Here is a 16,359-nt window from a genome sequence, read left to right on the forward strand (position 1 = left end):
TATTCATGTAAAATATTTGAGATACTTCACTTTATACAAAAATAAAAATAAATAGGGAACATTACTCTCTCTAACATTCATGATGAAGAGGCGCCAATGTATTACAAAGTAAAAACTTATTTTGATGACTTTGTATTCTTAAAAGCGCGTTGATACTATTTATGCAATCCTGTTCTTCACAATTTGGGGTAATCTCAACGAAGTTGAACTTAATTACTCACGTATGTGCTATTGAATATCTTGGTAAATTTAATGTTTGTAGGCATTAGCAGTTATCTTCAATAACCTTTGGATCATATTAAAACGAAAAGAACAAGGGCTTGCTTTCAGATAAATATGATTTAATTTCAAATAAAGTATTCCACTAAAAAAGTTTAAAAAAATTTACAGCAAATTTTGCAGCATTTTAAAGAGGTGTTACAAGCTGCAAAATTAGCAAAGTTTTATGTAACGTTCCCTATTACAACCAAACAAAAATAAATTAAAAGAATCAACTAAGAAAAAAAATTAATATTTCGTTTTTTGTTATATTTCGTCATTGATAATTCGTTCGTTAGTTTTGTTTTTATTATTAATTAAATAATAAATTTATATATATATTTCTTTAATTATTTACAATTGGTTATACAATTAAAAATTTATTAGAAACAATTAATTATTATTAAAGACTAGTTATAAAAAAATAATATAGTAATTTTTATTTTTGTTTTGTATGACAAGCATAACGGTTGGCACAATTGAAAATAAAAAACAAAATAATCAAAGCCGGAATAAAAAGGATCTGGCTTAAATAGCTCCAATCTAATATTAATACAAATATTCACTGGGATTGTGTTTGTCCATTTGCCTTTATTTCATTAAATTGAGAATATTATTTTTGTTTTGTTTAAATAATTACTAAATTTTTGTGAATTTTAAACATATTGAAAAATTTATTATACAATATTTGCTTTACCCTGACAATGTGTCATTACTTTTGAGACAAAATTTACAATTGCTGTGGCTGGTTGTTCCGGTTCTAACTCAGCAAATATGTGACATTGATTATCCACACTACTGCTCGCTGGTTTTCGTGCAACAAATCCGAAACATCGACTGCAAACAAATAAATTATATAATTAATCCTTAATCCAAGTAGGGATGGGAAATGAAAAATATACTTCGATATATATCGTATCGATATTTTTAAACAACATGAAAATCGATATTCGATAGTTTTTGCCCCAAGGCGTGGATACCTAATGTTTTGATAAATCGATATTAATTCGTGTAATTCTAAATGGTAACAAAAATATTCCGATGCAGTCCTCTTTTCATTTCAAATACAATAGATTTCCTAAACAAAAAAAAAAAAAAAATATAACACTTACTTCGAACTAATTGGCATTCCAGTTTCGTCACTTGAATGACTCCATCGATGATCGTCTGGATCCAAACCACAGTGTGAAATTGTATTATATGGATAATGTCGCCTAAAGAATAATTTTCGTTTATTATCGGTTAATGTAATCCCTTGTCCCGACACTTTGAAATGTACAACCGTTGCTTTTGGCAATGGCCGTTGCATAAATAATTGTTGCACGGCTTTACGAATAGCTTGTGGACCTGTTAATGATTCCATATCAACTGTATACAAATATAAAACATTACATGCAGCACCTTGTTGTAATAATTGTTGTGTCGTCGTTAACGTATTCGAGGCATCTGAACTCTTTGATGGATCACCTTCAGGTAATGCTAATCGACATGGCAACGCTAATGGCATTACTGAATGTTGATATACTAACGCAGATAATGAACTAAAAACGGGTTCATTACTACATCCTTTTAGGCGCACACCACGTGATGTTGGTTCAATTAAGAAATGTCGTACTAATTCATCACCATTATTCGATTTAGTTTGTACATTAGGTGGTGGTGTAGCAACCTTTAATGCCATACCAAAAGCACCAGGAAAAGAATTCGAGTCCCGTACAACAAATGTACCCGGCGGTGCATCACGTAATAAATTTATTGCTTCTTCACGACTAATTGTAGGTTTATACCATAATTTTGATGTATCCCGTACAAATTTGACGTGAGCTGCGGATACCTCTTGTGGTGGTTCACTATTTGAATGAATAGATGAACGCCTTGAGTGACCATAATATACAGTTGGTGATGAAGATCCATTATATGTCGGACTTTTGGGGCTATGTTGTTGATAAATATTTTCTTGGTAAGCGTTGGAGTTCGTCGATTGTGGAGTATTCGAATGTGCAATTGTATGATGCGTTGTCGTAGAATATTCGGTCGTGTTACCATTTGTTAATGGTGAAATGTCCTTGCTATAAAAATCAAAGAAACTATTTTATTATATTGAAAAAACTGTCATGTTTAAGGTTTATTAAATTTTAAAGGATTGATCCATCCCTTAAAATCTGTTGGAATTTGAATATTCTCTAGTTTCAATCGAGTGTTCAAATGTATATCTAAGGTCTATGATTTTATGAGCGATGTGAATGAATAACTATTTCTAGTTTTATTTGACTTTCATTTGAATATTTGAGAAAATTATTTAATAAATGCCCCCACTTATATTCTCTGTATTTTCCACAGCAAAAATATATAAAAATTAATTATTACAAATTAGATAAATGTTAAATGTAATATGCATTGCTCAAACAATGAAATGGGAAGGTGAAAATTTCTCTTTTCTAGTGTATTAAAAGCTAGAAACAATTATTCTGTATCGATACATGCGTAGAAAATTCAATTAAATGATTTAAAGATGTATTTCATAAGAAGAATGGATTTCAATCTAAGATATGAATTAGTTAGCGTATTAAAAAAAGTTTAAAAATAATAAGAGATGGTAATGATTATAATAAATTTTAATAATTGAATAAAAAAAAAAGAAATAATTATGATGGAAAACTAGTTGATGTCTAACTAAGGGTATCTAAGTCATGCCATTGAATGTAATCAGTGTTTTGTATTCTGGCATCATCTCATACCTAGGTGATTCTGAAATCCATTTTTTAGATTGTCTATGACTTGTTGAAGATGGATAACTCATTCGTCTATAAAAATTTTATATAAAATAATAATTTATTGTTAGTATTGATTCCAACAAAGCATGAATTATTTCATTTAACATAAGATAAAAATCGTTTTTTAACTTACCGCTGGGTTGTAGGACTTTTAGGTGGTAGACCTCCTTGGGATAAATCAAAATGTACAGAATTATTTGAGTATGGTGTTCGTGGATGTACTGGAAATGCTGGTGTTTGTGGTCTTGGGGATGTACTTGTTGGTGGGGGACTTCCTTCAGCTTCACTGGCTGATGTTGTTCGCCATGATGATGAAAATGATTCTTCACGGTACTACAAATTTTTATTAAAAATTTTAGTTTAACAATATCATATATAATTATTACGATGATACATAAGCGTAACGCAGGAAGTAGACAAATATGATTATTTTCAAGCGTATTTTAAAGCCAATATCATGCCTCCTGTATTCGAGACCAGATAATGTACCCAATTCAAATAATGAAACTAACTGATAGAAAATTTCAATTTTTCTGACTCGTTTTGTAACTTTGAAATTACATTTTAAGTAAAGATTATCTGATGAAACATGTTTTTGAAACACTATTACCGACTGTTTTATGATAAATAAAAATTTTACTTTTCTTCGGATGCAGCCAATTATTTCTGTCAAAATTAGTTGAGTATTGGCTTCGGATGCAGCCAATTATTTCTGTCAAAGTGCGTGCATGGTGCAACAATTATGACAAGTGTTATTCAAAACAACTTTGTGATGTTAAAGGACATGTTAGGTTTTGAGGCACGCTTGAAAATAAACAGAAACAGGATTTATTTAGTAAATTATGAACAATCTCGAATGAAACTTGCATGAATGATATTTATGTTAAAATAAAAAAGAATATAGGTTAGTGCATAAAATTAATTGTATTAAAAATGAAATGGATGGATGTATGTATGGTTTTGTATTTTTTTCTTTCTCATGTTGTTTGGCGTGTTACCTGTGGATGCCATGCAGGTGAGTTAGTGATGGAATCGCTACTGTTATCACTTTGTCTATCTGTACTAGTGGATGATGCATTTGCTAAACTAGCAATGAGATCAGTTAAAGCATCATGATGTGAGTGGTCAATATTACCCACCACCCTACGATCGTTGTTTTGATTTCCATTATTATTTCCGTTGTAATTTTGATGTTGGCGTTGATGTTCTTGTTTTTGTTGCTGTTGTTCAACAACTGATAATAATCCGGAATCAATGGAATCAACACTACGTGATTCTGTACGCTGCTGTTGTTGAATTATATGCCCCATAGGATTTGATGCTAAACTGGAAGATGGTGATATATCTGAATTCTGGAATAAAATGGATGTATGTTAAATTTGTTATGTGCGCTTGAAACATAAAATGTAGGTAGTTATGATATTAAAAGTTAAAGTATTAAAATTTTGTTAAGAGAAGTTGTAAGAGACTGTAGTAAATAGGATATAATTTTTGGTTTGTTTAAACTATTTTTCAAATTTTGTAAGGCATAAGTTAGTCGTGTAGCCACTAAGTGCATTGTGCATAATTAGATGCATGTATATAATACAATCATTGGAAATTTTGAGTTTTTGGATAAAGGAAGGTAATTTTTCATAGATGTATAAGTACAAATTTGTGTGATGACAAGCAAGTTACATTTTTAAATTTTGATTATTAAACAGGCAGTGCATAATAGTTTAAATAATTTGAAATATTTTCTGAAGGAATACCGCACTTTTATACGAAAGAGAATCTAGATTTTGTCGAAATGTACCAAATTACAAAGAAGGGTGATGTATTTGGGGCCAATAACATGTAATTTTAACTTGCTCAATGACTTACCTGTTTTTGCTCGTGTGCACGTTTTACTGCAACAAAAGGTCGTTCTTGACGACCTAATGTTGATGATTGATTGATACTAGTATTTTGTGATTGTGTGACGTTAGAATTTGTGGTATTATATTTTCTGGATGATGTTCTATTTGGTAACATTGGTGATATGGGATTATTCGATGAGGTATTATTATTTGATTGATTGTGGCTCACGCCCGATGGTTGTGGTGTTTTGGTTGTGGATGATGTAATTGTTTGTGTATTTATATGTAATGGTATTGTAAAGTCATCGTCATCATCGGCGAATGCTGTTGTATCACTTGTATAACCATCCAAACGATGGCTTGCAGTTGGACGCATATGTCGATGTGTCGATGTATGTTGTATGGATGAACGTAGCTCCGATATTAAGCGTGTTTCATGCGGTTGACGTTCTTCGCGTAATTGTATTTCACGACGTTCTTTTAATTTCTGTTGTTGACGTTGTAGCCATGTTAAATTACTATTATTATTGCTATTTGTTGATGCTGTAGTCGTTGATGTAAACGAACTGAAACAAAAGAAAAAATTTTATTAGTAATCAAATTAAGATACATTTGATGATAAATCAAAGATACTCTTCTAAACAAGGCTTATTTAGTTTTTACTGAAAATTTTTTGGTTTGTGACATTTAGGTAGTGAACAAAAATTAAAAATATATACAATAATGGAAAACAAAAGCAAAAATCAAGACACGGAAGGTGGTCATTTACCTGACAGCTTAATTACCAAAAGAATACCAGAGAGTGTTGGTTCGATTACCGCCTAGTATATTGTTTAGTAGGGAAGAATTATACAAAACTGCTAATAACAACTATAATTTCGATAACTAGATAATGTTTTTTTAGTTTGTAAATTTTAAATTTTTTTGTTTATTGGAGAATTGAATGTTACATGTCAATTGATTCACGAAAAGTCAGTCTGTAAGAATAATTGTTTGGTATCTTCTTTTTTATAATTACTGTATTTTCATTCCTCTTAAAAATGAGCCAATGCGAGTTATCATGGTATTTTTGAGCTTTCTTTCTTAAGTTAAAAAACACTCTGTATAGTGTACGTATGAAATAAGTTTTATTTAGTTATTTCGGATGAAATAAGTTTTATTTAGTTATTTATTATAGTTATCGTAGTAATTATTGTTTTGAAATGTTTCTTAGTATCTCATTAAACTGTAGAACTAGACTTTTCATTTAATCAGCACTGGATTTACCGGAAGGCCGAGTACACTTGTACCTATAGTGGAAAATTTTAAGTGAGTGAAAATTGTAGATTTAGGAATGTCAAAATTATAGAATTATATACTTATGCCTGAAGGGGCCAACAAAATGCACCATGGTGGAGTACGGAATTTGAAAAAAAGAAGTACGAGCGAACTAGTTTTTCTTAGAGGCTCCGATTGTAGGACAATGGTTACCACAGTGAATTACGCAGACCAAAAAAATGTTTAGGATATTTAAAAAATCAAAAATTCTAAATTCGGCACGGCTAACCACCTTCAGGACTCAAAACGATATTAAATAGTTTTTTTTTAACTGTTTTTTCTTAATATAAGTATTAAAAATTTATCCTAAGGTATTTCGCAGATAGCTTGATAGGTATGCTGTTTGTTAAATGTTTGTAAAGAAGTACATGTGAGAGTTATACACTACATTGTATTTTATAAACTTTTTGTAAAAATACCACATGATACCATCAGAAACTGGAGTTATTAGAAAACTAAGACAGACAACAATCACCTGGGTGTAACGGATAACTGTTTCGAGTTTACAAATAACTACGAATTCGTTCGTTTTCAATTTGATTATCGAATACATGTATACATACATGCCACATAGAATATAAAAATATGTGACATCCTTAAAAAAGACAAACAACTAAGCAATAAAAAATTGTTTTTCCCATTTTAAATTCTGAGACAAGTTGAATACCTACAAAAAAAATCATTCTTCATCAGTTCAGTTAGTTCGTTCGGTCGTTGGTACACATACGTATATAAAATATATTTATTTTATTCTTATGAAAGAGATACATCAAGTTTTCTTTACGGGTTAGTTGATATTACCAAATTTGACGAAAAAAATACCGCTTACTTGACTGACTTCACCAATAATATGTATATAAGAATGTATTTGATACGATGTTCTTTTTTTATATTTTATTAATGGTTTTAAATAACATTATTTACAAAAATGAATAAAGGTATGAAATGGGATGGGATGGGCATTTTATAGAATGCGAAGATAAATAAAAATTAAGTAAATATAATAAACACGGTAGTTTAAAATCATAAGCAAAATTTTCACACAATAAATGAATGATAAATACCTAGAATTTTTGTAGCACTAGGCTTATACAGTGTGGGTCATTTTAATCTATAATGGCTAATAGCTCGTTTTGTAGTTAATCAATAAAAAAAATAGTTCAAACAAAAGTTGTTGCGTTTGATGGGGGGCATCTTGTTCTGACATCAGATTTGACCCAGTTCTTCGGGTTTCTTTAATAGCCAATTTAGATCCTAAATGGTGAGAGATAGAATAACACTTTAAATTAGAAAGTTGATTCTCATTAAAAAAAAAGTAACAATTTTAGTTTAAAACATTTTTTTGAAAATCGTTAGCTTTCGGAGGAAATGCGACTTAAAAATATGCCATTATTGCATTGAATCGAAAGAAAATACGCTTTAAGTTTATCAATAATTGTAGGTCAAGGTCATAAACACAAGCAAATGCCCTCTATTGCCCTTAAAAACTTTTGGCTAAAGCATTTTTTCGTAGTAAGAGTGTTTTTTTCGATTAAATGCAATAATGTCATATATTTAAATGGTTTAGAAATGAAAAATGTTTTTTTATGAGGATCAAGTTTCTAATTTAAAGTGTTATTCTATCTCTAACTGGTTAGGATCAAAATTCGACATAAAAGAAATCCGAAGAATATTTAAAAAAAACCTGGGAAATTTCTCAACTTGTTTCGTGTAAATTTTAAAAGTTCTAAATGGAAAATTATAATTATAAAATATAGTTATTTGCATCAAATGATACAATTATTATAATTACAACAAACTTAAATATGACAATATTACCATAATTAGAGCGACAGTAATTACCGAACATGATTTGATTACTTTATTATTATAATAGTTATAGAAAATTGCGTATCAAATTATCGTATATGTAATTTGTAACGGTAACTAACATCAATAAATTATCTTTTATATTTACACAGGACTAGATTAAGTAATACACATTTTAGACAAATATCTACGCTTCGTGTAAAACATTAGACACATGCCATTTAAAGGGGTTCAATTAGAAAATAAATTGAAAAATTTTATTTTCGGCTTTGATGAAACTTTTTATACAAAGCAAATTGGATCTACACGGAAAAATTGTGATAATTTGCCGATGTTGCATCTGATTTTTGAAAATCGGTATACATGATATTACGAAAAAACAAGCCCCGTGAAAAAAGACGACAAAATGCGACTTTTCATATTTGTTTGTCCATCATTTTTTCTCAGTAGTCCACTCAAACTTTTCGTTTGTCCAATCTCTAATTGAAAGTTATGGCACAATTAAAAATTTTTCCAAATTCGAATTTTCACTAATTGTAAGTGCAAATAACATTCGTTAAACAACGGTTTGCCCACGTTTGTCCACCCAAATTTTTTGTTTGTCTACCCTTCAATTATAAATTTTGAGGAAAATAAAATTTGACATCAGCGCCCCTAATTCGAATTTTCACAAAATGCAGAAGCCATTCGTTTGGCAACGGTTTATCCACCCTAGATTTTGGTTATTAACCCGTAATAAAGTTATAACAGAAATAAAATTTAACTGCGACAATCCCAAGTGTAAATTTTCCTTCATTACAAATGCATTCAAAAGTAATTAATGTAGAAAGTATTCAAAACAAACAATAATATAGATATATAACTGTTTCCCATATCGACACTGCTATACAACCTTATACACATCGGGCCAGCGAAGAGTGAATAACCCCAAGAGGGAGGAGATACCTCCATTCATACTTTGGAATTGCGATCAGTGACCCCAAAAACCCACAAGTATACTTATTTGGCCCATTTTGTTGAATATTCACAGAATATTGCTGGGGGGGAGGGGAGAATATTGCAAGGGGGGAAGTATATCTCCATTCTAACTTCGGAATTTTGAACAGTGACCAAAAAACCAGCGAGTATACTTTTTTGACCGATTTTGTCGAATATGTATTTACAGAATGCTGTTGTTTTGGACCAACGAGGGGGCCAATACCCCAGGAGGGAGTATATCCTCACTCTAACTTCGGAATTGTGATCAGTGACCTCAAAAACCACTGAGTATACTTGTTTGGTCCATTTTGTTGAATATTTACAGAATATTGCAATTTTGGACCAGCGACCCCGAAAATTGGCCTATTTGGCCCATGGCAATGACTAAATTTTCTAGCGACACAAATTTAGATGTAGATTTTGATATTTGGACCTTCTTGAACAATTAAAAAGAAAAATTGGCCAGATAGGCTTAGGTACAAAAAAATTCTCTTTGAAATGCAAAAGGACACGATTATTAACTAGAGAATTTTTAAACGCATTAATTTGTTTGTATATTAAATTTTGAATATGTACCTAAACATCTAGTATCTTTAATTAAAACAGTTGAAATCTAAGAGACTTAATCTGGTCCTGTCTATAATTTTATGTATTATACACCTAGGTATTTATTTTGTAAAAATAGAACAAACACATAAAGGTTGACATAATATTCTTTAATTAAGATAAAACAACAAAGTTTGTTTATACAATATTTATGTTTGTTCTTTGATATCGTTTATTTCCGGTATAATTTAATACAAAGCTTTAGCCTTTAATTATATTTACTTTAATGTTTTTGTATCTTTAATTAATATCTAATATTCTACACAGAGAGTTTCTAATAAAACTCTAGGTGAAATCATTATATCTAAAGCTTATTATGCAGTTAAAATCGTATGTCCTTGCGAATATGACGTATGTATGACAATCCAGATTAATATTTTCAGTTTCCCGATTTTCGATTTCTGATAATATGACATTTAATTTCAATTTTTAAATGGGGCTAGAAAGTTTACACAAGAAAAATGTACTAATTGCAAGAAAATATGTGCTCGCTTAATATGGTAGAAAGAAAATATCTAGTTGATTTAAGAAAATATTAATTCGTTATATTTTAATTTTTATGACGTCTAATACTTATTTTCTTGAATTAAGTATTGAGATCGTTGATTTCAAGAAGTATTCAGTTGTTATAAGAATATAATAGTCCCCGGAACAGGACCCTTTTTGTTAAATGATCAATACAAACTTGAAACTTCGGGCTTGCTTCTAACGCTGTATGTCTAAAAAAAGAGCGGCAGGGAATTTGTCAGACACTATGACCACTTGATACCATTAATAATTATTAAACATTTTGGCAAAAGTGAACTCTAAGTATGGGTTGAAAAACTACAATACATTAAGTAAGATATTAATGGTGGTAGACAAGCTCCTCTTAAAAATGCAATACTTTCGAAAAAAGTCGCAGAGAGAAAGTTTGGTAGACTCGCCAAAAGAAAACCACTCACAAATTTTCAAGTTCGTACGTATTTAACAAATGCTGCCCCCTGTACTATAACATAACAAGTCAAGTAAACGCGTTTACTTCAATCCAGTAATAATTCTTTTACTGTATGCTATTTATATGCTAAATCACAATAAAGAAAATCATAAGTTATATAAGTGGGAGTTATTTGTATGAACAATCAATTGTTATAAATAAAAGCTTCCTGCAATTTTTCTTTTGTGCTCACGGTTAGTTTAGGTGGAGCAAATGCATCGGAGCATGAATGCAAAATACATATACATAACAAGTGAAAACAAACAATTGACTGAGTTAGATAGATACGTGGTTTTCTGTCTGAACTTTTCCAATGTGTATTTCGTACAATACATTTATAGCGCCGCGCGCATTAATACTTTATAGTATGTTATTCCAATGAGAGCTATAATTTTTCTTTGTTTATCCCGATATAATGGAATTTGAAGTTACACCGTCAAGAGTTTTTATAAGTAAGGTAGAATGCAAGAATGAAATTATAATTATAAATTAATAATTAAACATACTTATCAAGTTAAAGAGAATTGAAAAAACTCAATTCTCTGTGTCTAGAACTCGAATAGCCTAATTGGTAGGGCGTTTGACATGAATCCAAGAAGTCCGGGTTCGAGTCCTGGTTCTAGTGGATTTCTTTTCAAATCTATTTAATTAAGATAACTAGACAAGATATTTGTCAATATTTAGTTTACGCTGTATGTATTATATTAAAAACATCAATTATAATCGTGAGACCATGATGTAAATAAATATCCTATACATGATTAAAAGTAAACAAAAACAAAAAGTAATAATACTTATCAAGGATTGCATTTGAGTTAATAGACAGAGACGGATTAAGAAATTTTGCGCCAGTTGGCGGGATTTATCTGATTTGAATTTGAATATTTTTAGTGGCCTTAAAAAAATGGTAAGTTCAAATATTTCCATCTGGTAGTCGAAATGGTAACTATTGAATTCGGGTCTTCTTCTGATTATAATTAGTACGAATTATTATCGCCAGTTGGCAAGTTGCAACTCCCAGTTATCGATAGATTTATAGATCTACTACATAGATTAATAGATCTAAGGAAAATTTGTGCAGTAAGAATATGTGTCATTTCATGATTTCAAAAGAATTTTATCGGGCATTACAAATTTTAACAAATTGTACCCAAGTATTTTTTCCTATGTAAATTTCAAACATATTTGCTAAAATATGTAAACAATACAAATGATTTTTAAGAATATATGCCAAAATGTAATTTAAACGTTAAACATTTATGAATCATAATATTCTCAAAAGTTTTTTTATAAATAAACTTTTCTTGGAATAAGAGTGAAATTATTGCTTAAAAAAAATTTACGTATTTCATACCGTGATAGTTTTGAAATATTTTTTGATGATAAAATTAATCACATTATGTCATTTTAACTTACATTAGTTATGCATTAAATTTTTGTATACTAATGAGTATGTTTATGTCAATGTATTCTGCCAAAGGGGAAATCAAATTTGTTTTAATGTCTTTTTTTTTGCTAATTTAAGAAATATTTATTACATCATAAATTTTTTAAATGTTTCTTTTTGGCAATTTGGAAATAATGGGCGTACCCAACAGTCGTGTACCCAGGGGGAGGGTAAAACAAAATTTGTTTTCCTGGCCTGCCCCATCTAAGTAAGCCCATGTTTGTAGTGCCATAATGACTTGTCAAAAGATTAATGATAAAGTGGGAAGAACTACATTTTACTCGGACTCTTTCTGAAAAAAAAAACGGATAAAATAGAAAATCTTTTAAATGATTTGGTAGTAAAGTTTAATATTTTTTACGATATGTTCTGGCGCAAGTTCAGCGAAAGGATTTATAGAACTGTTCAGATTGGGTTACACAGACGTATTACACAAGTAAAATTCTTCTTAAATACCTTTCTTAAAAATATTCTATGCAAAAATTTACTGAAACATCCCAACACAGATTATGCATGAAAAGAATTTACAAGTATTTATTTATCAATTTTTTCAAGTAATTTTCTTGTAATTTAATATAAATACCTCGCGAGTATTTTCCAAGAAGTACTTTGATTAAAACAAACAGAGGAGTGATATATACGTTTTGCATTATTCTCCTTGACCTGTTTAGAAGGTTATTTGAAATAAATTTATTTATAAAAATAAATGTATACAGGGCAACGCAGCATACATATGTAAAATGATCTCATTTTCAATCGCTTATATATATAACAATACAAAAGTCATAAAGAACTTAATATTGTTTTAAATCACTCGTATGATTTAAATGGATAGATTGATTACTGGTATAATAAAATATTATTATACAGTATTGATCAGAATTATGTTAGTGCCTATATAGGAAAACTGAAATACTAAAAAATAAGTGTATGGGAAAAATAATTATTTTTTTAATACACCAATTGAAGTACTACTTAATTAAATGAGATTTTTCTTGTGTGATATTTATTTGGCTTCTCGAAACAGGTTGTATCCATTAGGATAAAATTTCGTATTTATATAATGTTTTACTTTCCAAATTTACCGAAATAGGTTTCATCCTGAAAAAATTGATCAACCTGCATCCTAGGGCTTATCTTATACAAACTGAACTGGAAAGAATGTGAATTTTACAATTTTTAACTTAAATTATTAAGAGAATGGTTAAAAGAAAACTCTAAAATAATTTTAGACTTTTATTTCAACTTATATTTCAGATATTATTTCTACAACCTTGACTCGAATTTTCCCATGTTCCGTCAGGGACAAAATAGAGCCTTGAAGTGAATTTTTACTATTCATAATTATTATGAATTAACGATTTTTTCCGTTTGCACAAAAAAAAAAAAAAAAAAAAAAACATTGCAACGATTGTCTGTGTTTCTTCGAAAAATTTGCACTCATTTGGTAATTAAAAGGTACCGCCAGCTAGGAAAGGGTTAAATGTTTGAGTTATAATTATCTTTTATTGTTTGTTATATACCATAACATATTTTTTTAATTAAATACAGAAAGTTTGTAATTTTTTTAGTAGGGATTATTTATAATATGAAAAATTCAAATTTTTGAAAAAAATTAAAGAAAAAAACTAAATAAAATTAGATCCGGACCTATACATTTGTACATTTTATGAATTTTCAAATATTGTATCAGCTTGAATTCCTTGGGATAACTTTGTTATCGGGATTCACTCTCTTTGATTTATTTAATCGTCTCGTAGGTAATCGAAAAGTTGGTTGTGTATACAAAAAAAGTGAACAAGGCAAAATCTAGTTTATCTAATGCTGATTCTACCTTGAATATATTTGAAAACCTTTCAGGACAAACTACAGTAGCGCGTGTTATTTACTGCATACAATGTAATTTATAATATTATTTGTTTACATATTTCTAAGTATGTAAGTATCTTTTTCTTTATGATTTGAATTAACAAAAACTTAAAACCATTTAAGATAAGGAACAGTTTAACTATTTTTATAATTAAATGTGAATTTACAATTACAAGAATTCAAATGACAATTGAATAGTAATTATGTAAATTGTGTGCATGGTTTTTATAAATTATTATTATTATTACGCCTACTCTAAACTAGCGTTGATTTATTTGACTTCTATTTTCAAATCTTATATAATGCTATAGGATTTTATAAAGTGGTGAGGGGGAGATTTGGTGTAATTGGTTGTAATTAAATCGTTATTTGTTTTAAAATTTTCTATTTAAAATTGTTCTTTGTTCTTAATTTAATATTATTGTTTTCGCTGAACATAAAGAAATACTGAACAACGAGATTTGCTCTAAAATATATAAATATCATACTAGGTCGATGTTTTTTAACTTCTCGGTATAGGAATAATGTGATGGGTCCAATTTTCAAAATCGAAATTTTCAACATCTTTAATTTTCATGGTTCGGATAAGGCTTTAACACCAATTTTTAGAAGAAGTATGTGTGTGTGTGCCATCGTCGTCAAAAAATGATATCGACTTCGTTGAGGTGTCGATCGAAGCGTATTAACAAAAATATGATCCGAAAAGAATTACATAACATTCAGTCGAGTCGTTTACTCGTTTCGAGTCGAGCGAGTTTTTTTAACAATTCTTTCCTAATCGATAATGCGAGAACAACAAACGATATTGATTTCGTTAAGGTGTCGATCGTAGAGTGTTAACGGCAATATAATTCGAAAAGAATTTCAAACATTCGGTTGAGTCCTTTCGAACTTTTTTATTGGATTCGAATTGAAGCTCTATAAATTCCAAATGGTGGAACCGTCTCTGCTTTTCTAGAGGGTGTACTTGAAAGAAAAACTAGCCGCATACGAACAAATCAACCGCAATCATAATGCTTACGGTGACATTTAAAAGACATTGCTGAAATAATACAATATGATTAATGTTTGTGTCGCGGTCAGAGGTAAATTATGTCGACGTTATATGTAATACAAATTTAAAAACAGCAAAAATCTTTTAATAACATTAATAGTAAGAAAAATTGAGTATCTACTATAATGCTGTTAGATTAGTTCAATTCATTGTGAAGAAAATTATTGAGTACCTACCGCATTTTGTCAATTGATTATTGTTTAGAAAAGCTTATAGATTATTATTGTGGATCTTTGGACTTCTACCCTCCACAGAAACAGTTAAATGATATTTTTTGAACCAGGTTACTCTAAGTTCTTTGTGTCATTTAACGTCAAAAAGGCTCTTTGTGATTTTTTCGTAAAGTTCTTCATTTTTGAGATGTCAACAGTTTAATGTTTGTAAAAACTCCAAAAAGGCCATTTTAAAAGCTGAAAAACGGGGCTTAAGTTTTGATATTTGAACTTATCAAAATTCTCAAATAATGTTTGAACATCCCTTGTGATGTTCTGAAGAGTAATTACAGATTCTTTAATTCTAAAGCCTCAACTTTTAATTCTGCAAAAGATGTTTTAATTCTTGTTAATAACAGTGTGTAAGACTGAAATATTTAGTATGTCTACCTTACTCATTGTTAATGATGGGAATTAAACATCTTTTTAAGAATTGAAAATTGATCCTTAAGAATCAAGTAACCAATAATTACTCTCCAGAACTTTATTAAAGGATGTTCAAACGTTATTTTACAATTTTGATAAACTCAAAAATCTAATTTTATGCCTCGTTTTTTAGCTTTTAAATTAGACTTTTTGGAGTTTTTCCAAACATTATACTGTTAATATCTCGAAAACAAAGAAGTTTACGAAAAAATCACAAAGAGCCTTTTTGACGTTAAATGACCCATAGAACCTATGGTAACTTTTACTTGGTTTAAAACATTTCATTTAACTGTTTCTGTCAACCGGATCAATCAATAGAGTTTCTGGCAAGATCCAGAATATTAATCTATAAGATTTCCTAAACAAGAATCAATGGAAAAAATGCGGTAATCATATTTTGCACACTCAGCCCCATCCAGCGCCTGGTCTAATAGACGATTTCATACAGTTAAGAACACTCTTGAGCATTATTATTTTTTCATTAAGACCTTCATATACGAATTATACACTGTAAGTATACATATTACAGTAATATTGAATTGTTGATGATTATTTTACTAACATGTATGGTTAAGTCGAGTATTGACTTAAATGGGTAACACAACAACATATAAAACAAAACAACATCGTCATCGTAAGCGGGTCATGGAAGTCGCGAATCAAAACTATAAGGTAATGTAGAACTAACTACATGACTTGAAAAATGTTTATTTTGATATGATTAACAATATTCTGTATTCAGAGAGAGTCACATCTGTATTTTAAAAATGGTTAAAATTAATGAATACGAATTAA

The 16,359-nt window shown here is 29.5% G+C and overlaps 1 protein-coding gene across 8 annotated transcripts in view; it reads right to left on the reverse strand.

Moving 5' to 3' along the window:
* Positions 1-732: 732 nt before the first annotated feature.
* The window catches only part of LOC123305288 (tensin-1), an 832,583-nt gene continuing 816,956 nt past the window's right edge, over positions 733-16,359 (reverse strand). For 6 of the 8 annotated variants that reach the window (XM_044886969.1, XM_044886964.1, XM_044886967.1 and 3 more), the window contains 6 exons: positions 4,896-5,436; positions 4,172-4,384; positions 3,166-3,365; positions 2,997-3,062; positions 1,371-2,327; positions 733-1,095 (listed from right to left, as the gene is read on the reverse strand). In XM_044886969.1, coding sequence (XP_044742904.1) covers positions 936-1,095; positions 1,371-2,327; positions 2,997-3,062; positions 3,166-3,365; positions 4,172-4,384; positions 4,896-5,436 — 2,137 coding nt within the window. In that variant the 3' untranslated portion in view covers positions 733-935. The remainder of the gene's footprint in view (positions 1,096-1,370; positions 2,328-2,996; positions 3,063-3,165; positions 3,366-4,171; positions 4,385-4,895; positions 5,437-16,359) is intronic. The other 2 variants (XM_044886968.1, XM_044886965.1) reach the window with 2 other exon arrangements.

This window comes from Chrysoperla carnea, chromosome 1 (assembly GCF_905475395.1).
Source record: "Chrysoperla carnea chromosome 1, inChrCarn1.1, whole genome shotgun sequence".
NCBI lineage: Eukaryota > Metazoa > Arthropoda > Insecta > Neuroptera > Chrysopidae > Chrysoperla > Chrysoperla carnea.